General features: G+C 38.4%; 1 protein-coding gene across 1 annotated transcript in view; it reads left to right on the top strand.

Annotated features, from left to right (window-relative positions):
- The window catches only part of grid2 (glutamate receptor, ionotropic, delta 2), a 416,866-nt gene that overhangs the window by 373,281 nt on the left and 19,565 nt on the right, over nt 1-24,020 (top strand). The window contains 1 exon segment of the mRNA XM_018668844.1: nt 11,083-11,249. Within this exon segment, the coding sequence (XP_018524360.1) occupies nt 11,083-11,249 (167 nt within the window).

The following is a 24,020-nucleotide window of genomic DNA, read 5'->3' as shown; positions in this document are numbered from 1 at the left end:
AGCCACTTTTTACCGTAATAATGCAGAATTTTCCAGCTGTTAGAGAGCATACTGATATGTTTATGACTCTCAGATGAAGCTGTACAGAGACATCCACGATTCAACTTCCTATTCTCTGTTGCTGCCTCATCTGCAAGTCTCATCACACTTCGTTTTTTTGTTTTTTTCTGTTTTTTGTTTTTTTTCCCCCCACATTTAACTTGATAGCTAGCTCTGATGTCTGTCTCACTCTGTCGCCGTCTGTGTTTGTCATGGACAGATTTCCCTTCTTTCTTTGTCTCTCTTTCAATCTGTTTCTGTTTCCTGTAGCTTTCCTCTGCTTGGACACTCTGCTTTGCAAATGATTATGCTGTTGATTCTTTTGTTTCTTGTTTGTTTGTTTTTTTAAAGAGATCAAAAAACAATGAAAATTAAATCTGAAATGAAAGTATTTATTTTGTATGTGTGTGCTAACCTTGGTATTTCAAACTTCAGGTGTTTGTTCTGTTCATCTGTTGGCTTGTTTTTGTGTTTGTTTCACTTACGACTAGAAAAAGAAACTTTGTTTGAGGACAAATGTTAGGTCATAGGTTTCACAGAGACTTATCTCCTAGTCTTCTGCTGTGATGCTTTTTCTGTGTGTTTGGCCCTCTGTCTCAATCTCTCTCCTTTCCTTTCTAATATATATGCATCCAGAGTGCTGTATGTTGTGTGGTTTAGGCAGCAAACCACTGTGGTTGAGGTGAAAGATGCTTCTGGTTACATGCTGACATAGTGTGTCTCTTCTGCTTCAGATAGTCTCTTCTAAACAACAAATGCTGGTTGCACATCACATGGCTGAATGACCACAGTCCAGCTGCGGTTTACTCTAGAACCTACCATTGTAATTAGTTGTAGCTATGTATTTTTAGCCTCAACCAGAGGAGGAGTAAATTATTGTCCATCTTCATTGAAATGCCTTTTTTATTGTGTGCCTGGGGTACAGCAACAGTGTACATCAGATAAGCTGCTTCATGCAGAATAGATTTAGCTGAAATATTATTATCCTGTGGGAGGTCTTTAGTTCACAGACAAGGTTTTCAATAAAAGCATACAGCATAATAAAAACGACTCATCAAAACAAACCCCAGATTAATGATATTTTTGCAGATGGGAGACAAAAGCTTGCAATGCAATTAAAATTTACTCTTAAGTGCAAAATACACAGTTTTAACACAGGGAATGACTGCTATATTATTTTGTATGGGAATTAAAAAATGCACTTGGAGATTGGAACCTGTGTCTTCTTAATTTGTAGTTCATATCCTATGTCCACTGGCTTGCAAATCCCAATTAAACCTGTGACATCCTGTGACCTTCTTGGGTTGGATTCATAAAGGCTATGTTTATTATATGTTCAATTGACATAAAAATCTTTGTGCATGATAAACAATACTTCAGGTCATGTAATGCAGAATACAGTGAACATGAGTCATGTAATTAGAGGCTTCACAAGTTTTGCTTGGTCTTTTTGTATTGTATTGTGGAGTGTTTAGGTCCCATCATTGGTGCTGTGTTGCTGGGCAACAGGGCACAAGTGGGGCAGGCACCCAGGGAGTGGCTGAACCCTCCCCTGGTGTTAGTCACACATACACACACATCTGTGCATGCAAGAGAACTGATTAAGAAAACAAGTACATAAAACACATAAAAGAGGGAATGATTCATACTTTTCAGGGGCAAGCAAATGTAACACAAGACTTCATTATGAAAAAAGTTGAACAAAGGAAAGATGAAAAGGAAACAGGGAGAAATAATAATTTTTCTGCCAGATTCTATTAAGGGTGGCATCTTAGTTTTGGCTCACTGATCCGTTTCGGATGATCCGTCTCTCCAACATCTGTCTCCAATTACTCCTCTTCCGCTATCACATCTCTCATCGGCTTAACGGGGTCTGAGCAAAGATTTGCATACAGCGTGGCAATAGGCGATTAATTTCTTTCTTTCTTTTTTTTTTTCTTTTGCTCTTTCTTCCTGAAGAAACAAAGAGGACTAATGACAGCTGAGGGTAATTAAACAACAGAGAAAACAAAGAGAGGAGAGTGAGTGAAGAAGTTGTCATATTGTGTCTCGGGGGGCGGAGGCGACTGTTGCCACTAGAGCAAGCAGTCGGACAGAACGTCTCATGAGGGACTGATGCCACCTGCGTGCCAGGCTTTCATCATCTGAGATTTGGCCATGAGCATCTTCTTTATGTATTTTGCTCCTTGGAAGAGCAAAATGATTGTTCACTGATCACGAGAGAGTGACAAGTAAAGCAATTTTGACTGTGGTGTGTGAGATAATAGGACGGCACATGTGTTGAAACCTCCAAAATAAAGTTGTAAATAAAGGAAGTATGATTCGAGTCAAAAATAATATTAACATTGCTTATGGTGCTTTTAGTTTTTTAATTTCCAAATTCAAGAGCCTATCCTCTAATGTGTAAAACGAATTGCAATATACAGTAACAGGAAGTAAATGTATAGCAGGGCATATTTACTCTGTCCTCTTGCTATTATTGTAGCTAAAAAAATCATTTATTCATTTCATATATTGGTTGTTGTTGTAATTTATATCACCACATTTCCCACTGCACATTCTCCTCATACATTTCAAGAGAAACTGTCCTGAAACAACCTTCCTCACGTATATTGATGCAGTATGATTCATGGAAGGGGCGGTTCCGTCTCTCTCCTCTGTGCCTTGATTGATTTGCTTGCACCTAATCTTATCTTTATTCAGATCTTCACATATCTGCAGGAAGCCAGCTAGTGCAGGCTGGAGGGAATATTTGGCTGGGGAGCAGCCTTCTCATTGTAATGCTCTCTGATTTGTCAAATGAGGCCCAAACAAAGGCAGCGCAGAGCATGTGGGATACAAGTAAAGAAGACTGAGAGGGAACAAGCCAAGAGAGCTAAAGCTGGCGATAAGGATAGTCAAAACCCTTTGTAGGTCTGTGAGGGTGTGGTCCAAGTGTGTGTGTGTGTGTGGTGTGTGTGTGTGTGTGTGTGTGTGTGTGTGTGTGTGTTAGAGACATGGAAAGTGAGAGACTGGGAAGGACAGAGACAGCAGGAATGCTTATAAGCTGAGAGAAGTTCTAGTTATTTTGTGTTTGTGGCCTGAGATATAAAGATAGTAGACGTAAATTTGAGTTTTTCTCTGGGCTATTGCTTTTTTCTCTCTGTGTCTGTCTCACATCAACCACTCTCTCATTTCTCCAAATCAAACAAATCAAAGTCAAAGTGGAATGATGCAAGAAAACATATTCAGAAGTATGCAGTGAGTGCGGGCTGTGGGGAGACAGTTTAGAGCTAGGAGCAATTATATGTACAGAGACAGAGATGACGGAGATTTGGCAGTTAAATATGAAGGTTAATGATGTAATTCCTGAATTAAACCCATATTTTAAGTCTTCATATGTAATTGGAAAAACCCCACGCTCATTCCTATAATGTTAAATGAGGCCATGGCAGGGGGATGACTCAACAGGCAGACTGCAGTGTCAAGGCAGTCTTCACCAGCATGAGTTGTTGGTTCAACAGTTTATACTTCAAAAGAAGAGGTTAGATAAAAGTCAATGGCGAAGCATAGTTACCTATAATACAGCTATAATATAGCTTCCTTCATTATGGACTCTCTAGTTCACTGTTCCCTCACAGATCAACACTTTCAAGACTTTATTTTAAACATGACCACAAACAAAACTTAAACAAGTTGATTTAGTAGCCTGATCCTCATCAGACCTTAAACACTGAGGTACCAGACCAGAAAACATCCTGCCTGTCTTTTCAGATATGCAGTGTAAGACACCACTCCTGAAATCAATTTGTTGCCACCTTTATGTTTCGCAAATTAAATTCTTAACATATTCTGATCTTCACCTCTGATCAAAGCAGATTCCTTGCTGTTTAAAGCTGATTATTTCACTGAATGATTAAAAATGTAATGAATATGGACTGTGCCGTCTGCTGTGAAGATAAAGATGTGCGGCCACCACAAATCCACGTGAATAATAAAATGCAAAATAATGAAATAATCCATGAATAAAAACTGGAGAAAAGGTCCTCCTCAATTATGGCCATGAGTCCTCATCTGAAGTTTTTACTGTTGCAGCCACTTCATCAGTGTATTCCCACTGGACAGAACAAAACACACAACCTCCCCTGTGTAAAACATTTCACATCCATTGCTTAAAGGCTAAATACTGAACATTTAAGAAACTGACTTCACACTAGGGGACGATTTGTTATGTGCCACTTTAAAAGTATTTGTAATCTAAGATGTAATTTATGGATGAGGAAAAAGTCCGTTTTTGATATGATGGGGTTTAAACTTAGAGAAAGATGAAGAGCCTGCTATTTCTTTTGCATGTTGGGTGCCCTTGAAGGGTTCTCTCTGAGAGACGGGAGGAGGAGAGAGAAAAAGAGTTTGACAGAGAGAGAGAGTGGACCCTGGAGTAGTTTAGCCGTTTTGAAGTTTCAGCATGGCTAGACTCTGAAGCCAAACTGTTTGAACCATGGATAAGATAGAAGGACCTCTTGAAACCTGCCTAGACACTCGTCGGGCCGACTCTGTAATATAATTGGAAAGTGTTGTCTAGAGAGAATTTTTTAAGTCAGAATGTGTATGAGCTCACTTTGAGAAGTGAGGTCATGTGCAGGTGTAATTCTTTTGGTTGAGCAGTCCTCAGAGTTTTCCCTTTATATTTCACTTTTGTCTGTTCATGTATTTTGCTTCTGATCAAAAAAGGAAGTGGACTGACCTCATTTTACTTTTCAGTCTGTAAACTCGGACTTTGTGAACAGTCCTGTTGATTGAAAATGTTACTGCTGATAAATGTGTTAAGAATACTTGAAGACCCTGCAGCCTTTAAGCACTACTGGAATGAGAGCATTTTTCATCTTTCTTTTTTTTAAAATTCAGAGTAAAAGCTGTTTTTATCGCTCTCTAAGTAAAAATGTCTGATCTTTTTTGATCTGCCCTAAATTTTCTATTGACAAAATTCTTTATTGTGCATAAACTATTTGCTTCTTTTTCTTTTTGTTGCATAGTTGCAGTGGTATGCTCATTTGCCAACTTTATCATTTAAGAACTTTTTTCCTTTATATTGGTTATTCTGATAGATTTCTATTCTATGTTGACTGTGTTACACTGTGGTTAGGAATATTCTAGTCACAACCCAGTCAGTGTTTAAAACTAGTAAAGACAACTAATTGAGGAAGAGGAAGAATAATTAGTTTTGATTTAACTATCCCCTGTTTCCTGTGCCCTGGAAAAAAAAACTCAAATCAGGGCTGTTGCAAAAATAGCTCAGGCTCATGGTTCAGTTGTGTTATGGTTTCATTAAATGAGCTCCACCATTACAAAAACCCTTTAAAACTGATAAACAAGACACATAGAGTGTAAGCAATGAAAGAGCAACAGAATTAGTTTAATTTACTCTCCTCCCTGGAAAGGAGGGATGGAAATTAAAAAGTGGCATGAGTGACAGAAAAAAAAGAAGAAGGGGAAGGAAAAGAGACGCTGAGATGACTTTAATTTAATGATTATGGATCTTATTGGGCTGTCCATGTCACATTCATGAGAGAGGAAAAACAAGGTCCAATGCAATGATTAGGATTCATTGGTGGATGTTTGACAGTGTGCATTTGTGTGTGCACATGCACATGTTATTGTCTGTCTGTGTCTTTCTGTGTGTGAGAGTGTGACCGTTGCTGGGGTGTCTGTCAGTGTGCCTGAGGAAAATAGGTTTTCATAATTACCTTGGCACAACTAGAGTCACAACCCTGGACATGGAACAGAAGTAAAACTGCGTGCCAGGACACTGTGTGTGTGTGTGTGTGTGTGTGTTACATGAAGTTTAAATTGGAGATGTAGCGGTTAGCGTTGAGTCCCTTGTATATACATACTGCATGTGCATGATAACCTAATCTCACAGTACAGACCTCAGACTGAGCATGTTTAATGGAGAGTTCACTTCAGAAAAGGCCTACATATACAACCATAGTTATTAATATTACCAGGACTTGAAGATTTGATAGTAATGCAAAAAGGCATCTGCAAATGAAAGTACTAAAACGTTCTCAGGATTCTATCTAAGTATAGGCAGTGAGTGCAATAACTTATCTCCTGTTCCCCATTTGTATGATAATATTGGGTTTTATGAAACTCTTAAATGCTACTTAAAAGGTTAGGATACCTCAGGAACATAGCCCACTATTGGGCTATATCCATAAAGAGTCTTTTTGGATTAGTCCATTGAAACTTTTGTTTTAAGGGTTGAGCACAATGTTACAGAGAGGGACAGGCTGTTCTCTTCTATTGTTGGACTCTCCCTCATCCGAGAAACAGCTTCCCATTTTTAGATTTGATCAAGGCTTCAGATGCAGTACCTAGCTACTGAGCAGGAAGAAAAGACATTTGTTTGAAAATCAGTCATTCCTGATCCCCAAAAACAAAAGTTTTGGGGAAAAAGAGGAGGGAGGAACTCAGTGTTTTTCTGTGTTCCATGTTTACTACTACTAGACTTACTAAAAAAAGTAATATAAAGTAATGACAATAAAGCAAGAACATACTCAGTCAAGATCAGTCAGGTTGTTTCCCTCCATCCAGCTTCATGTAGTCAGTTGTTCTTCTCCACACAAATCTCCTCTAACAAAAAAACAATGACACGTTAAATCTCTTAATGCTTTTGATGACTTTTATAGACCCAAAAATCACTAGCTCAGTATCTGCACTTCACCGATGTGTGAACCAGTGATTCTGATTAAAAAAGCAGCAAAAATATCCCAGCCTCCTCCTCCTCCTCTTCTGAGCTGTGTTTACATCTGTCTATTCATACTGTACCAGCAGAAAATTCCCCAGAGTGATTGCAGAGTCTGGTGGTTTCCTTTGCATCTAAATCTCACTAAAAGTAGCTATTTTTACATATTCTGAATGTTCCTTACTTAACTCTAATGGCACATTTTGATACACAAACATTTTGACTCCCCTTAAATAGCAATTACAGTATTTAAGTCCTACTGTATAATATTAAAATAGTCACCATGACCTGTAAATATGTTGCTCCTTCCCTTTTCATCATGTCTTGCAAGGTATTAAAGTTACTCTGATATGGAAAGCTGAAAGATTTTACTAGAAAGATTAACATGAATGTAATTTGTTGTGTATTTTTCTCCCTCAAAATACTGTATTAAATTGGCAGATTTCATAAATTACTCAGCTGCTATTAAATTAGGTCCTAGTTCTATGACTGCAGTGTTAAAAGTTAAAATAAATGTTTTTATAACAACAAAAAGATTGCAGCAATCAGCATTTGTCAGCATTACTATTGGGATCATGATTTTTTTTCCCCTGTATTTTAAGTACCTTTAGTCAAAGAAGCAAGAAGTAGCGAGTGGAAGCATCTTTAGATACTGTATTTGTTTTTCTTTTTTTTCTTTTTTTCGCCAGCATGCTGTTTTATCTGTGTGCCTGACACCACAGGTGGGCAGGAATATTATTTTAAGTGGAGACACGGAGACTCAAATGCACGGTGTCAAAGGTGCATGTAAACAGCTTAACCTGAACAACACCTTAATTGGAATATGGCCCAGTGCCAGGTTACTCTATGCATGCAAATGTGGCTTGTGAAGCATATAAAGCTGCCTTGCGTAGATAATCCCACTGAGTCCTTACCAAACCTTAGAGCTCATCCATCTTGTTTGCCAGTGACCTTACATTTCCTTTAGCAACAGACAAAAGGTAGAGTTTATGTCTCTTCCTTCTGTCTTCAACTCACTTGGGCCCAGGCATGCTGCAGACCTCAGGGATATGAGCAGTGACTGTCAGACACTTGGAAAACAGTGGTATTGTTGATAGTTAGAAAAGAGGAACCAAGAAAAAAGAGAAAGGCAAAACAAAGTACTTGTACATTTTACATGCTCTGAGCCGTGGGCAGATAAAGAGAATAATAAAGGCTTTCACAGACTTCTCTGGCCCAGACAGTTCCCAGCAGTTAGAAAGTTGTGAATTTTTTCATATGAGCTGCTTAAATAATCACAATCAGAGGTAGCACAGAAACAGGAGCGAGCAGGCCTTGGACACATCACTTTTATGGTACCACTCTGATAATGATTTTCTCTTCAGTAATTAATCAAACTTGAACCAATATTACACTCATGCTTCGCATATAGAGTACATGTTGCAGTATATCAAATCAAGTGCTCCCTATCCACACATACATTATATCTGTATATGAAACACAGCAGCATCTTCAGGCAAGAATATTTCCCTGTACAGGCTCCAGCATCATTTTCGTTATTCGAATAATTCCTTTTATGTGATTGTATACTATGTTGGCATTGCTGTGAATATTATTTTTATCGAGTCTAGTTTAATTGAATTAAAGCCTGAAGAAGTCTTATTGTGATGTTAACACTGGTACATTTGAAGTGGTCTTCATTTCAGGTGATCCCATGTGAGGTCCCAAACTAATGGCTGAAAAAGTCCCATAATTTACAATTATGAAGATACTAGTGAAAAGTTTTACACCTCTGACATCCTGAGTTTATTATTGCAGGAATGATGAAATTCAGTCAACAATATTAGCAAGCCTGATGCACTCAACCTTTTCTCCCCCATATTCTGTTTTTCCCTCAGTCTTTTGTCACCAGCGTTAATTATAATGTACAGTGCTCTCTTCACTCTCACTCACTCTCATTTTTACTTTATATAGACTCATTTTCAATATAATCTTTAAAAATTGATCATAGTAAAGTATAACATAGACCCAAGTCCACATTATTGCCTTTCTCCATTCTGCTTTTTGAGCTATTCCTCTAAAAGAGCTCATGAATGAGAGTAAACACATTAATTCCACTCTGCTCTTCCCTCTAAAAGGCATCAACACAGGGGCTGTTTTTGTTTTCTGTTCCTTACAGTCATGCTGTGATCCAAATGTAAGATAAAGTGTTGCCTCAACACCTAAATTCAAATAACTGGATTGGAATTTGTTGCCTGTCTTAACTTGATTGACAGGTCTTTTATAATGTAGGGGCTTTTTAAAAGCTAAGTCTAGGTTCTTGATGTTTTCCTTTCTGTTAAAGAGTTTACATCTGGTGCGTTTGCCAATACAGCAGTATATGACAGACCATTATTTTTATTTTAGATATGTTGATAAAAATGCTGTTTTTCTATCAAGATGTTTATAAACTGAACTGAACTGAGCTGTGAACTCAAAATGTAAGGGGAGAGAAAATAAAGATTTAGCCATTAAACATGGTCAACTTCACCAAAATATCTCTCTAAACTTTGCCAAGGGTTGTGCAAGTTTGAACATCTGTAGATTTATGTTAAATGTCTGTAATTTACCTCTGCTCTGAAGCAGCAAAGCATTGACCTATAGGATTTTGTTGGTATACATTGTATGACCACTTTTTGTTCCACTGTAGAACCTTTTATACTAATAATTAAGGCACTTCACATGCTAAAGGATTATGATACTGTTCATGAGATTAGCAAAGCTTTGGTTGTGTTTTCGGTGTAGCTGACATCAGAGGTCACTGTGTACGGAGTGTGCATAATAATTCTTTTCAGGACTTTTCACCCACATGTAGAGAGAAAGAAGTGTCCTTAATGTTCAATTGTAAGCTGTTGAAACAGATTTTTTTACTAATTTCCTCGGTACAAAGCCCATAATCTTTCCAATTCAAAAGCAATAATGAAAAGCCATAAAATTATTCTTCAAAGTAATAAAGCGCTCCTTCCACTCTTTTTAAGGCTGTAAAGTGCAGAATGAGCCATTCTGATGCCCTGCAGTGAATTATTGCACACACACACATGAATACACGTGCGAACACACACCCCAAAATACACACATATACACTTCAGAGGACTACAGACTGTGAAATTACCCAATCAGAGGGTCTTGTCGGTTCTCAGACATTAGTCATCACACATAAGCCAACTGAGGTGATACACACTCTCTCATACACATACACATAAACACACATGGTGAAGACAGAGGGGTTTGAAAATTTTATAAAGCTCCATTAAAGTTAATGACACACCAAGTCCAAAATAATGTGTTAGAAGAAAAGTGTGTGTGTGTGTGCGCGTGTGTCTGTTGTTCTTTTCACCTCAGGCTATTTGAGTGAATTGTCAGTAGAGGTGTCAGGATGTGAATATCACAGCCAAGTTGTTTATTCTCAACTTTTCATTTTCCTCTGAAAATATAGATTTATTGAATGTTAACAAGAGGCTGTGTGAACAACAGGCACCTTAACTTCTATAAAACAAACTGTGATTCTCACCTTCAGTCGCATTGACCTTCCGGTTCTTCTCTCTTCTTCCACAAACTGCAAGCACACACTTACACCCACCTACAGTCTGATCACACATACCCATACAATACGAGGACAGGCACATAAAAATGTAAAACATGTTCAGTGCATACCTACACAGGCTGCAATAAAGATGAGCCAACAAGCCATTAACGCCTGTGCATCTACAGTCAAGAGGGAATGTTGAACAGTAAAATTGCTGTTCTGTAAAGTTTGCCATCTTACAGCAGATGAAGAGTGTAGTCCTGGTGCAACACGATAGACCATGGTTATGAAATATCTTTCTGCTGGGGTGAATTTGTCCTCTTAAACCACCTCTACGCTACCTCAGCCATGACTCAGCTCATCTACAAAGACACACAAAGGAGTAGTTTTAAAGAAGATTTCTTAATTGATCAAGAATGAGCTAAACTCCCAATAAAAACTGTTCTCAATCATAACATTCACTTTTCATGTTTTTCATTTATATAGTCAATTTTTGAATTCTTATATATGCATATAAGACACTGCTGCAAGAAGGTGTGTGTGGCATGCTGTTTCGATAAAGTGTGGGTTTACATCAGGTTGTGATGCATCGATGCCAACACACAAATATAATAAGTCAGTATGTGGTACAGCATGCCTCCACTTATGTTTGTTATATTAAACAGTGTTTTGCCAATTAAGTGACAAAATTCTGAAATAGATCTTGACCTGTGGTAAAACACGCCTTTCTGAACATTGTTAACTGTTTGTAAATGTCTCCCTTTTTTTCTTTCAGGTGAAGTACGGCCGGTTTGGCTTTGTGTGGGATGCAGCAGTGCTCGAGTACGTTGCTAATAATGATGAGGATTGCTCCTTCTACACTGTCAGCAGCAGCGCACCAGACCGTGGATATGGTATTGCCATGCAGCACGGCAGCCCGTACAGGGACATTTTCTCCCAGAGGTAAGAGTCATACCAGTAAACAACAGTCAGCAGCATCCTTGACTGCCTTTTATTTGTTATTTAAAGCACATGTTTCACATGCACAATGATGGAGCTGTCGCTTTTGCTCAGTACTTATCTCAGTCATATTGTTTTCAGTTTTAGTTTAAGAAATATCCTCTGCTTTTGAGAGGAGTCATGAAAAATTGCATTCATATATATTCTACTTTTGGAGAGGTCATGTAAGTTTTTTTTTTTATGACTGCTCAGAATTTATTTCAGCCAAATAAAAATGGCCACTCCCATAAAGTTTGCCCCTCTGCAGTGCTTGAAGAATCTACTCTCTAGGTCAGACACCAAGTAAATAGCAGATTAAATTGTGCATCTATCTTCCAGAGGAAAGAGGCGAATGGCACTTTCACAACTTGTGTGCAGCTAGGTTGCTTAACCTCAGCGTGAACCACTGGTTCACATTGAGGTTAAGCAAGTGTGACAACTCAGCCTCACAAATAAGTAGAGTAGACAGTGTAGATGTAACCAAACTGATCCTAGCTGTTTATGTTGTTGCTGTAGCACACATTGGGGGTTTTGGTGGATCAAAGGATCTCTTATTCATTCATTCACTATCTATCTGTGGCTACTAGGAGGCTTAGTAATGACTGCGGACACCACACAAAGGTCATTAATCATCTCCCCTCAACTGTCTGTGCTGTGCCTCTGCGATGCTTAGTGTCCTTGTTTGTGTTTCTGTCTGCCTTCATTTTTTAATGCCATACCAAGATCTTAAACACATCACCAGATTGCAGGTTCAGTCATATGAGGTGAGGTGTTTCTGTGAGGACCACATAAGGATTGTTCACATCGCCACAGAGAATTACATTGGCTTTATTCAGGATCAAGCATGAGATCAGTCCAAGACGAGGGAAAACAAAATTGTCTAATGCCTTAATTAAGTTGTTGTAAATTATATTATGTAAAATAGTCAGTATTGTTTTATGTATTTGTGTGTGTGTGGGTATGTGTGTGGTAAGAGACGGAAACACGTTTTATGTGCATGGGCCAAAATGTGTGAGCTTTACAGAGTGTGTGAGTGACTGGGCCTGTCTGTTTATTGCTCCATATCCGGTGAAGCGTTTCGCTCCAGAATATTGCCTATCATGGCTGTTATTAAAATAAACAAGCAATTAATTGACAGGCCATGTTTCCAATTCCCTCCTATTATTTCAGGGGCAATGTCACACTCTCGGGAAGACAGTTTCAAACAGTTTACTCACACTACTCCCCATGGTTCAAACAAAAACAGACAGAGAAATTATCAGGAGAAAAAATAATCACAGAGGTATAATTGTTTTGTTTTTCTTTGCTGTGAGTTTTATATTTTTCATCCTGACATTCTGTATTATACAGATTAATGAAGCATTAAGTGGAGGTTCAACAGGAATCATATTAGCAGTCCGTGCCCTGACATCATAGAGAGAAATCACTGTGTTTGATTATCTTTTGTGGCTTGGTCATAACAAGTCTGGTGATTTGTTGATACATCTTTCAGTTGGATTTGTGTTACTGCTCCACCTTCATTTGTTTAAGATATAACAATAATTTACTGGGTTTGGTGGTAGTTTTCCTTACAATAACTCAACCAAATACCAATGAAGTTCAGCAGAACATAATCAACTTTGATAACAGTAAAATTGTAGACTACATCCATATTTGTATTGGTTTCTGCAAAGGTTTGCGTTATAGTAACTCTAACACTCCACTTGAGACACTTTTTTTACTATGAAAGTAGCAAAAAAGTTGGGGTTGTTAAATTATCTGGCAGCCAATCTCTGTCTGGAGCAATAAGCCCAGAATGCTGTGACGGCACCTTTCCAAAATATTGAGGGGAAATGTTGTGGAACTAGTATACAAACCTGAGTGTTATTACGTCTACCAAATGATGCAGGCTGCAGTATCTACAGGAATGGAAAGGGCAGGATTTTGTTCTCATCAGTGCTATACCACACTCTATGAATCTCATCCATTAAAAGGGGATTTCTAAAGCAGACAGACCAAAAACAAGTAGAGCCAATAGGAAGAATTATATAAGCAGCCAACATCTGCTAAGCCTGCCTAACCCCTCTCAGATGCCAGGACAGACACATGTCCACTCAAATTGTCTGAAACCACAGTCAAAGTGTAAAGATACTGTAGCGCATCAGTATACTCCACATTTTTTCTTTTTGCAATTGATATTTCATCTCTTGAAATGACAGAAGAAAAATAATGACTACAGCCTCAAGATTTTCTATCTCTGTTTTAGAAGAACACTGTGTATATCAAGATCTTTGTAAGGCTTTTGATTTAGGATATTACAACATTTTGTCAGATAAATTGCTTTCCATAGGTTTGGATAATTCAGTTTACATCTGGTAAGCTATCTTCCTTATAGACTGCCCTCTGTTAAGTACTTACTGAGGTGTCCCACAAGGATCAATATTAGGTCCCCATCTATTTATTTTCTACATTTATTTTCCAGCTCTCAGTTATGTTGACAATGCCATCTTGTATTCTACCAACTCCATCTTACACTAAGTCTTCTTCCATGCCCATTGTTATACATGTCCTCAGTGTTACTCTAGTTGATATTGTACATTGCAAACACATAGGAATTTGATTTGATATCAGATTGTGCCATAATAGTCATGTGGAGCTCATTGTTCATAAACTAGATAATTCTGTTTACATTCATATACAGAAACACAGAAGTTCAAAAAACAAACTATCTATTATATTATCTGTGATGGATTATGCTTTATGCATACTTTCCAACACAATTAGAGTTAAAGTCACTTGTTCCTCTGAGGGACTTTAAACGTTTTCTTGCTGATAGTTTTAGTGCTGTTTTTGATTGCATTAATTAAAGTGTCTCTGTGTGATTGTTTCTGTAGCCATAATTTCCCCTTAGGTCCCTTTTGCAAAAAAGATCATGATCTCAATGAAATGTCCTCAGTTAATAAAACTTAATAACAAGAAAAGCAAGAGGAGAGGAAATAAAATACCGTAAAGCAAACGTAAACCAGTAAGGATTACACTGGTAATCGATAAAGATCCAAACAGTCAGGGACTGTGTGGTGTAATTGAAGATAGAATCTTACTGGTACTTACTATATATCTGTGTGTGTGTGTGTGTGTGTGTGTGTGTGTGTGTGTGTGTAGTGTATAGTATGTCAGTGAGCATGTGTATTCTGCGTACTTAAGACTCTTTTCTATTTGCAGGTCCTGATGGTAATATGAGAGATGAAAAGGAATTTATTTGCTTTGACACTTAGGAGAGGAAGAGAGAAGGGCAGTATCTGTAGAAATAGACAGGCTGCTACAACTTCATCATTTTCAACCACTTTGTTTTGTGAAGAAGTGTGATGAATCAGGGTGTATTTGTTAGCACCACAGAACAAATAATGTGTGACTGTGTACGTGCTTGTGGGTGCTGCTGTTCTGTGATTGATGGAGACAGCCTGCAGATTCACCAGAGTCAGAAAAACAGTGCCGTAAAGGGTTAGTCCGCTAATTCAAACTGACAGCTACTGACAAGTTGTTTTGAAGTGCTGAAGGGGCACGATTGTGAAAAAAATAAACCCTCTCTCGCAGGCATATATTATTTTTGTCTGTATGTGTCTGCAGGCGTTGATATGAAAATTTCAAATAGAAGATTTAATCCATAGCAGATGGACATCTTGAGGTTACTGCAGTCTAAGAAGATGAGCTGTGGGCCAGATATTTTATTGTGCATATTGAACATGGTTACATTTTACATTTTCATTGCAAGATAGATGAGGTACCTCTTTGTGTGGATTTATGGTTAGGGCTGCAGAATTTAAATCTTGACCTCATGTTTGGTATAGCAAGTGCAACAAATTCAGCAAAAGTAAATGATAAATGTTATTAAGAATAAACAGGATCAGAGAAGATGAATTATATGCTCATTAGTATGATGTCAGCGTCATGACATGAGTGTTGTTTTCATTAAAAAAAAAATCTAAATCCTTCTTCTCAATTTAGGCACACACGTGGTGGGCAAAGAGTCTACAGTATGATAATTTATAATGATAATAATATGGATTTGATTATAGTCATACTGCTTGTTACTTTAAATTCAACAACAAAGGTGCAATCATATTGCTGTTTTATTACCTGGCTGTAGGGCAAGTGTTCATCAGTGGCCTGAGGGCTGATTGTTGAGTGCTTTTAAAATAGAGCCACGGTACTCTGTATTTCTGCTGGGACCACAGCAGTGCACATTGTACGGTACGCTTGAGGGACCAAATGACATACAACAGCGACAATTCATCGCTGCAATCATGGCTACATCACACCTCAGAGACCATGCTGAATTGCAGTGGTGAACATGAACCAGAAGGGGGCTTCATATTGTGAAATGACATTAGCCTGTCTGCGGCATGCCATTTTTCTGACATGGTTAATATTACTCATCAGCTGCTCTATTTTCCATGGCAGATGGATTTTGATTTTGGACAAATGTGAGAGATTAGAACATTTTGAGGTGCAAGTGGTTTGTTTAAATGGATTTCTTATCCTTCAATGAAATGTCCTTCCACATAAGAAAAATGTAATTTCAAGAGAGGCCTTGTGAAAGTTCAGCATTGCATTGCTGAGTTAGGGTTTCATGTTCATAATGTGACAGTATAAGAATGAGTCCTGAACAGAGTTAATGTGTCTCCATTACTTCCACATTTTTGAATACATATCTGAAAGACAGCAGAGCAAGAGGTATTTTTATGTGTGTATGTGATAACTATAAACATTCTTTACTTTTCTCACCTTCTCTCCTATTAAATGTGGTGCAGACTTGCCTTTATTTCAGTCTTAAATCCAGCAATCCACACACACGTTGTTCATTGTTCCCTCTATAGCCACAGCTCCTTCATGTATTTATTTTCAATCCTATCTAGACGATAAATCGAATTCCAACTACAGTAAGTGATGTATCACTAATATTAAAATAGTTCTTTACTAAAGGTTGTTTTTAAGTGATATTAAAGTGCTCTGGGTCCCAGTGAACACAAAGTAAACTGCATATGGCTCATAAAAATGGTTTGCTTGTGATGCTGTCAGTATTACAGGCAAGCTTTTATATCAGCAGCTCTCATGACAATAAAATTGTCAGCAATAGTTAAAAAACTGTTGATGAACTGACTTGTGAAAGTTTGATTATTGCGAACCTTGAAGTGAAATTTAATGAATCGTATAGTGGAGCTTTTCTTAGGAAATGTATATGGTAGAGATAAACTAAACTGCACCATTGAAAGACACATATAAATGGCTTTTAAAGCCACCTTTGTAAATCTTACATTTTAGTCCCAGCAGAAGGGTTGTAAACAGAGTCTGCAGAAGAAGGCTTGAGGTATAATACCTGATCCTGTACTATTAGCTCTCTGTCACAGCTGCCAAAAGAGTAAAGTAGTTCTGACAAAAAAAAAGAAAAAAAAAAGGTCTTTCTAAAAAGTCTCTCTAATTGCCCTTGTTATCAGACTATGTCAATTCTAATTTCACTTGAATCTTAAAATATAATCAGGTCAATTCTGTTTAAGGGATTTTGCTCATCATCAGTCACACATCACAACTCATTGTAGTTGTTATGCACATCAGCTGCACAAAAATGCAGAGAGAACACAATCATACACACAGAGCAGATGACATAATTAGCAACCAAAACCAGGTCAATAAGTCAGCCAGTTGAAAAATGAAGATAATCATAATCATTTAAGTAATTTCTTAAGCAAAAATGTCAACATTTTGTGATTCTAGCTTTTCCAGTATTAGGGTTTGCTTTATAGTATTATAAATTGAAAACATCTTTTGATTTTGTTGGTCATACAAAACAAGACATTTTGTATGACAGTTTGTGTAACACTCTTGTGAGTGTTACTGCACAACAAAAGTTGATTAGAGTTGCTTTAGCTTGTTTACACAGTAGTCTGTTAGAAGAGTATCTCAAGTCTAAAATTTCATTTAGAGCAAAATCAGTGAGAAAATTGACTTTTAGCTTCAGTTACTTGTTACTTGTCCTTTGGAGGTCCAATGGAGTGGACATAATGATTTGAGTATAGCCCTTTTTTTGTATTTTCTTCCTCTCTCCCTCTCTCTCTTTTTCTTAATGATTAATTTATTGTATTGACTGGTTCTATGTCTTATTATAACTTCAAATCCAGAATTCCATTTTGATCCAATGAGAAGGAAAAAAAGAAGGAAAGAAAGTAGCAATTGCAGTTTCTGTGCATTCAGTCACTGAAGACCCCTCAATATGATTCAAAATGTGTTCCTATTTTGAAGGAGTCCCATGAAACTTTGAGCTACATGCATAATTAAAATAAAGCTTGATCAAGGCTGCTGAAGAAGACTCCAAAAACTAAAAAGCAAGTTATCCGATTCTTCGGCTCTCCCTCCCCCGTAATACATACACACACTCTCATTTACACAGTGAGCTCAAGTTAAGATGTAGGCTCTGAAGCCCTCAGTTTCCAATCCATGGGAATCACTATCCGTGGGGGGAAAATAATGCATTTATTCCAAGGGTGGTGAGCAAAGAAAGAAGGATTGTGTGTGTGCATATGTGTGTGTCTGAGTGTTTTTACAACAGTGACATTGTTCCAGATGACAAAAAATTGATTTAATGTCAAGTGTCAATTCAATCTCCCTCGCTCTCTCTCTCACTTTCTCTCTCTCTCTCTCTGACTTTTCCCAAGCTCTCGTGCTCTAAAGCTGTCACTCTTCTACCAATCTATCACAGTCAAACTCAGCCCACACACTTACATTCATTAAATCTTTATTAATCACAATTCATGATGGGGATGTGGCTCTCTCTCTCTCTCTCTCTGCCTCCCTCTCTCCCTCACTTTCTCTGTCACCCTCTCACTCTCTCAATGTCTTAATGATGGTTAATGACTGTGTGACTTCTGTGAGTTGTTTATCATAGTTCAGCTTGATAATCTGTTCCAGTTCACCCTCACACTGTGGTTTAATGATGCTTAATTGAAAACTTTGTTGACAAAGTGTATGACATTGAACCCTGAGAGTGCTAATTGGAATAATTAAGCTTTGCTAACTTTACTTGTGAGAACAAAGACTCATGGGTAAATAACTACTCTTACCCCATTCCTTGGCCACACCTCCATCTCCATCTCGTGCTGAATCTTTGCATTTAGTTTCTTGTTTTACTAATGCATACTCTGTGACCCAGACAAGTTATAAGGTAAATTTATTTTACTGTGCTAGATGGAGCATGGAACATGAGTTCACTGTGTCTCTTGTCTGTGTGATAATCTGTCCAGTAAAGAAAGAGAATGCCAGGCTCCAGTGTCGGGGGGGATGCAACAATTATGGACTGAGTGTTTGTCAGAGGGAAATGGGGTTAGATGGAAAGTTCACACAGCTTGAGCATCATTTGTAGTTTGCACTTGTTGTGCAATAGAAGTAGTTGGGACTGTATTCATAATTTGTGATTATTCATCACTGTGGTGATGATTTGTTGACTATAGTCCATCACAGCTCTCAAACTCCTCAGTCAGTGTTTGAGATCTTGTGCAGAGAAAATCAGCACGTTTGAAATTGATCATGAGGTCGTCTGATACTATTCAATAGTATGTTCTCTGATCTGTCAAATGGGTCTGGGACAGCTACAGTAAAAATCGTGGCCGCCTTCCTTTAATGTGCATCCAGCTTTAGAAATTCAGCAAATTTCCTCAATATCCAACCAGGTCGTACACGCAATAACTGTGAGACAGAGGTCAGCGTTTTATCTCTGCCGCTAAAACGAGGCAGACAGTAAAAATAACTAGTATACGACTATGAAGGTCACTGGAGAGACTTCTGTGGTTCACTCTTTTTATATTTGGCACCAAAATAAATCTGCTCAAAAGCAAACTCAAATATGCACCACCAGTGCTGGAATAATATTCCTGTCTGAGATGACTCCAGCAGTCTGTGGTTGAATAAACAGACTTTTCAGACATCAGGGTATTGATGTGTGGCTGTGGGTCAGTGTGCTTCAGTCTCAGCATCTATCAGCTTCTTTTTTTTTTCTAAAGCTGAAACACAGGGAGAGAATAATCAGGAACAGGTGCCCTTCGCTGACTGGGTCGATGCTGCTGAGTCTCTCTGCTCCTCACTAAGACTCAGTCAGTGCCCTGCTTGCAAAAGTAGTAAACTGATTTGGACAAATAAACGAAGCAACTGCAGCACGGGTCAGTTTGCAGCTGTTCTTTTGACTCTCTGCGCTAAAACTCACAAAGAGGCAGGTTTGGCTCGTTCTTCGAAGCAGGTCACGTAGCAAAACGCAACATGGTGTAATAATAATAATGCGATGCTTTATTGATTCTCCCTCGTCTCCACAGGCAGGTCAGAAATTAGGTTCAGTAGACCTTTAGCTTGTGGTGATTCAGCATCCAACGACACTCCAGTGGGTTGTTCGCTGACACGGGCGCTAGAGTTCAGCTCTCTAGTTGAAGGCTGGCCTCCCTAATCACTATGTCACTCTCACCTACCCAGAGTAATTGAAATACCAGCACCCACACAAGGTTTCACCTTGAAAAATCCTGCTATATACCTGAGTCACTGCGCTTGTTCTAGTGCATATACTTCCACAAGCAAATCACACATTTTTTAAGACATACACTGACAGCAACATTTTTGAACTATTCTGACACTGCAGTCATCAGAGCTATAGTGAAACTACTTTTAGATACTTTTTTGACTTTATTATATGAACATTATTCTTCATCATGTTTTCCAGTGGGGCCTACATAAGCGAGTCAGCCAGAGACCGCTGACGTCGCCAGCTTTGTGTTAAGCTAGTAACTGAGGTGTCAGCCCAGTGTTGTTCTCATTTAAGGAGCTGACAGCCAACGGTCGTCTCAGAGCAACAAACTCATTTTAGCATAACACTTCTGTCTCCCATCCCCCCCCACCCCCTCTCTGCTCATTTCATTCAACATTCCTCTTCTGTTCACTCATCTCATCCATTGTCTTCTCTCCATCCTTCCTCATCTACCCTGCACCCCCAATTTTCTCACCTGCACTCTCCTTTCCTCCCATGTATGATTTTGTTGTCAGCCATCCATCCAGACTCAACACACTGCCAGATTTTCTTTTTTGCTCCCCCTCTCATTTTCTCACTCAATCTTCCATTTTCCCTTATTCTCCAACTCTCTCACTCTCTGTCTTCACATTCTCTCTCCACCTCTCACCTCACCGCAACTTCCACTTTTCACTGTCTCCAACTTAAAATTGTGTTTGCTAGAGAGGTGACAGGCGAAGAATATTCATATAAAAGAGCAAGGCTGCTGTTGTTGCTGCAGACAGACAGCATTTCGCTGTTCCTCGTACCGTAGTGCGCTCTGAGATGACGCACTATGCCTCAACACCTCTCACAGAGACAGTTAAGAGGTCTGTCTTGCTAGTTCTGAAATTCACTGAACTGTTTCACATTATGCTTGATCATCTAACCCACACCCTTCTGCATTTTAACTGGCTACAGCTGCAGTAAAACCTGCTACTGGGGGAAGAGCAGCATGGGACATAACCTTCATTTATAAGGGCCTTATGGATGGGCTAGGGGAAGACTGCAGAATCAACACAATATATGGAGTTACAGTGCATTTAAAGGGGCAATAAGTGAGATTTTTATTGTCCCATAGCAGAAAACAGCCATAATATATCTAGAGGGGATTGATAGCCATGTTGATCAATACCAATGACTCAACAATCAGTTTGCCAGGTGCTGAGATAACAGGCTTTCAAAACTCACTTTGTAGTCTGTAGTCTCTAGTTGGAACAGTCTTGCTATCCATTTGAGTTAGAAAGACTCTCCCCTTACCCCAGCAGTGGTGCAGCAACACAGTGTGAAATCTCTTAACAGTCCATTTTCACTCCAGTAGGGATATCATTTATAACATTAAGGGCTGCTCATTAAAACTGTTACAAATAGATGTTGCTGTCAAATGAAGTCAAATGAACCCTTAAAAGCCCACTTTTTAGTTAATACATATTTAAATATTAAGTGTTTTTGTTTAGAATAAATGACAACGCTTCAAACTGATGAAGAGCTATTCAAAACTTTGATTAAGTCACAAGAAAATTGCTTTTATGTCCACAAAAGGCTGTATCTTGTTTTAACATTAGGCCTTTTTGACTTTGAATCCAGTGGTTTAGCTTCTGTGCATATGCTCAAACATGTTTAGACATGTCTATACTTGTGAGGACAGCCATTAACATATGCATCCGATAACCCGTGCTTTAAGCATCAAAACAACATGCCTAATCCCAGACTTTACTATAATCCAAATGCAAAGCTATTCTTCACCCAAAAACCAAGTTGTAACTTATAAACAGTCCTTTAAAAAAGTGAAGATCAGACAAAATGTCATCACTTTCCAAGATGTTCAGTCTCAAGGTCTAAAATTCTAATTCAACCTCACGAAGGTGGATGGCCCAGATGAAGGACACAAGACAAAACAGATTGGTCCAACAATACAGAAATAGAGCTACAAAAATAAAAGAGGAATACTTGTCTTCATGTCTTCCATGTTGTCCAATATGTGAAAAGGCATGTTTTCTTGATTAAATGTGTGACTATACCTACATTTTTCTTGCAATACCAAGTGAGTCATTCTTTCCTCCCCTCCCCTTGTGAGATCTCAGTGTTTTTTTTTCCTTGAATGTGTTTTGTCACTTGACAAAATTCACAGCCTTCTCACATCTTTCACATTCTCCTTTTCGTCCTGTCTTCCTTTTGTCAAGTCTTCTGTCCCTTGCTCCTCTATCCAAATCACTATGGTATTCTTTTTTTCAGCTTGAATCAACTAATAATGTGTGATCATCCCACCATCAAGGCTCCTGCCATAGAGTTGCCATGGTAACATCTAGTCCACGCAGTAGCAGCCACTGCGGAGAGAACGGGGAAGGCAGAGACAGAGCGCACACACTCTCACACAAATAAACATGCACACCCACTCACACACGCAGAGGCACACAGCAGTTGCCCCTCACTACACTGGCAACCTATGCTCATTTGCTTTAACAGCCAGTGGGAGTGTTAAAGTCATTATAGATCTCCCCAGTCAAAGTCAACGATCTTAAAGCAAGGTGATAACTCATTACACACACACGGTGTTAATGCATCTCACAGCACACCAGCTGTTTCACAGACACACTCAAAGACGCACATATCCAAACACCATATGCATACACGCATGCTTTATAGTAATACACTGTTACAGAGAGAAACACACACAAAGTCATGTTGTACACACATATAAGTGCATGCACAGAACAGCACTCAAAAATACTATAACAGACACATAGACACACACAATTTAACCCTTGTTCTGTAATTACATTTTACCTATCAAATATACTCCCTTCATGCATGCAGCTGACACTGACATTGAAACCTTCACATATACTGCGTATTTTGGTCAACAGTGATGCATTTAATTAGATATGAACACACAGTTGACATTAATATAGCCAACCCAGTATTATATAATGCAGGACATGACACTAATATCTGTAATATACATCCACGGACTGCAATGATGTATAGTAGATTCTATTCTTAGTGATTAAATTGATCTATTTCCTGATATTGCAGGCAACAGTATCTGATGACGCCTTGAGGAAAAAACACTAACACATCAAACTGCAAACTCCCTCAGTTCTATAGTCTACATTTTCAGACTGAAATTAAAAGGAAAAAATGTTTTTGGATAACCATGCAGGTGAAAAGCACACTGCTGTGGGCAAAATAAATTACTTATCAGATTACTTCTCCTGTGCTTTATAATGAACTCCATCAAACTCTGTGTAATGTAGTGGATCTTTCATGAAGACATAAAGGCCATGACACATACACATACACACATACACACTTTAATTAGCTGCTCCTAGCTCTCATTATCTCAGTTTGTCATTATTTCCAAAGAAATCATGTGTTACAGAATTGTAGTGCATTTTGAATGTGTGTACGTTGTGCATGCTTTCACATTTCTGTCTGTGTGGGTGTGTTGTGCGCACACATGTGTGCACAGGCAGATTTGTGTGCCTGTGTGTGTGTTTTTTTTTTTTTTTTTTTTTTTTTTTTGTCAAGGGAAGGTGTGTTTCTTTGGTTAGACAGCAACAGCCAAATTAGAGATCTAGACAGATGGTGTACTGTGGGGAAACCTTTGACTCAACCCATGTTTTTGTCAGGCTGCTCACAGTGGCCTTTCATCCTGCCTGTCAGCCCTGAGATAGAGATAAATGAAGCACAGTGGTAACTGTTTTTATGTGTTTAAAAATGAACATTGCCACTCTTACTTTTTCTCACAAAGCTAAAGCATTTGTCATCTAGGAGCTCCATGAGCAGCTTGGTATCACCAAATTGGGGTATGACTAAAAAGCTGATTTCCTTTCAAAATGCTTGTCAACATGCAAACATTTAAAAATGCAGAGACATGACACGTGAAATGTCCTGTGGCATATATACAATCCATGAGATCACATTAGTTAACAAAGATCTCTTCTAGGTTTGTCAGTTACTGATTTTATATGAATGGAGTCATTCTGAGCACACTTATGTAATCTGTAAGTGACCAGGCTCCAGACTGACACATCATTAGAACAAGAATTACCCTGGCAAACTCACATTCCATTTATGAGTTCATATGTTTGGATTGCTGTTATATTTAAAAGGGCCCTGTAGTGTGGCATGTAAACATCTTCCTCTTCACTTTTAGTTTGCACCATCTGTCCAAA

Source organism: Lates calcarifer, linkage group LG13 (genome assembly GCF_001640805.2).
Source record: "Lates calcarifer isolate ASB-BC8 linkage group LG13, TLL_Latcal_v3, whole genome shotgun sequence".
Classification (NCBI taxonomy): Eukaryota; Metazoa; Chordata; class Actinopteri; family Centropomidae; genus Lates; species Lates calcarifer.
This window is presented reverse-complemented; position numbering and strand designations above follow the sequence as displayed.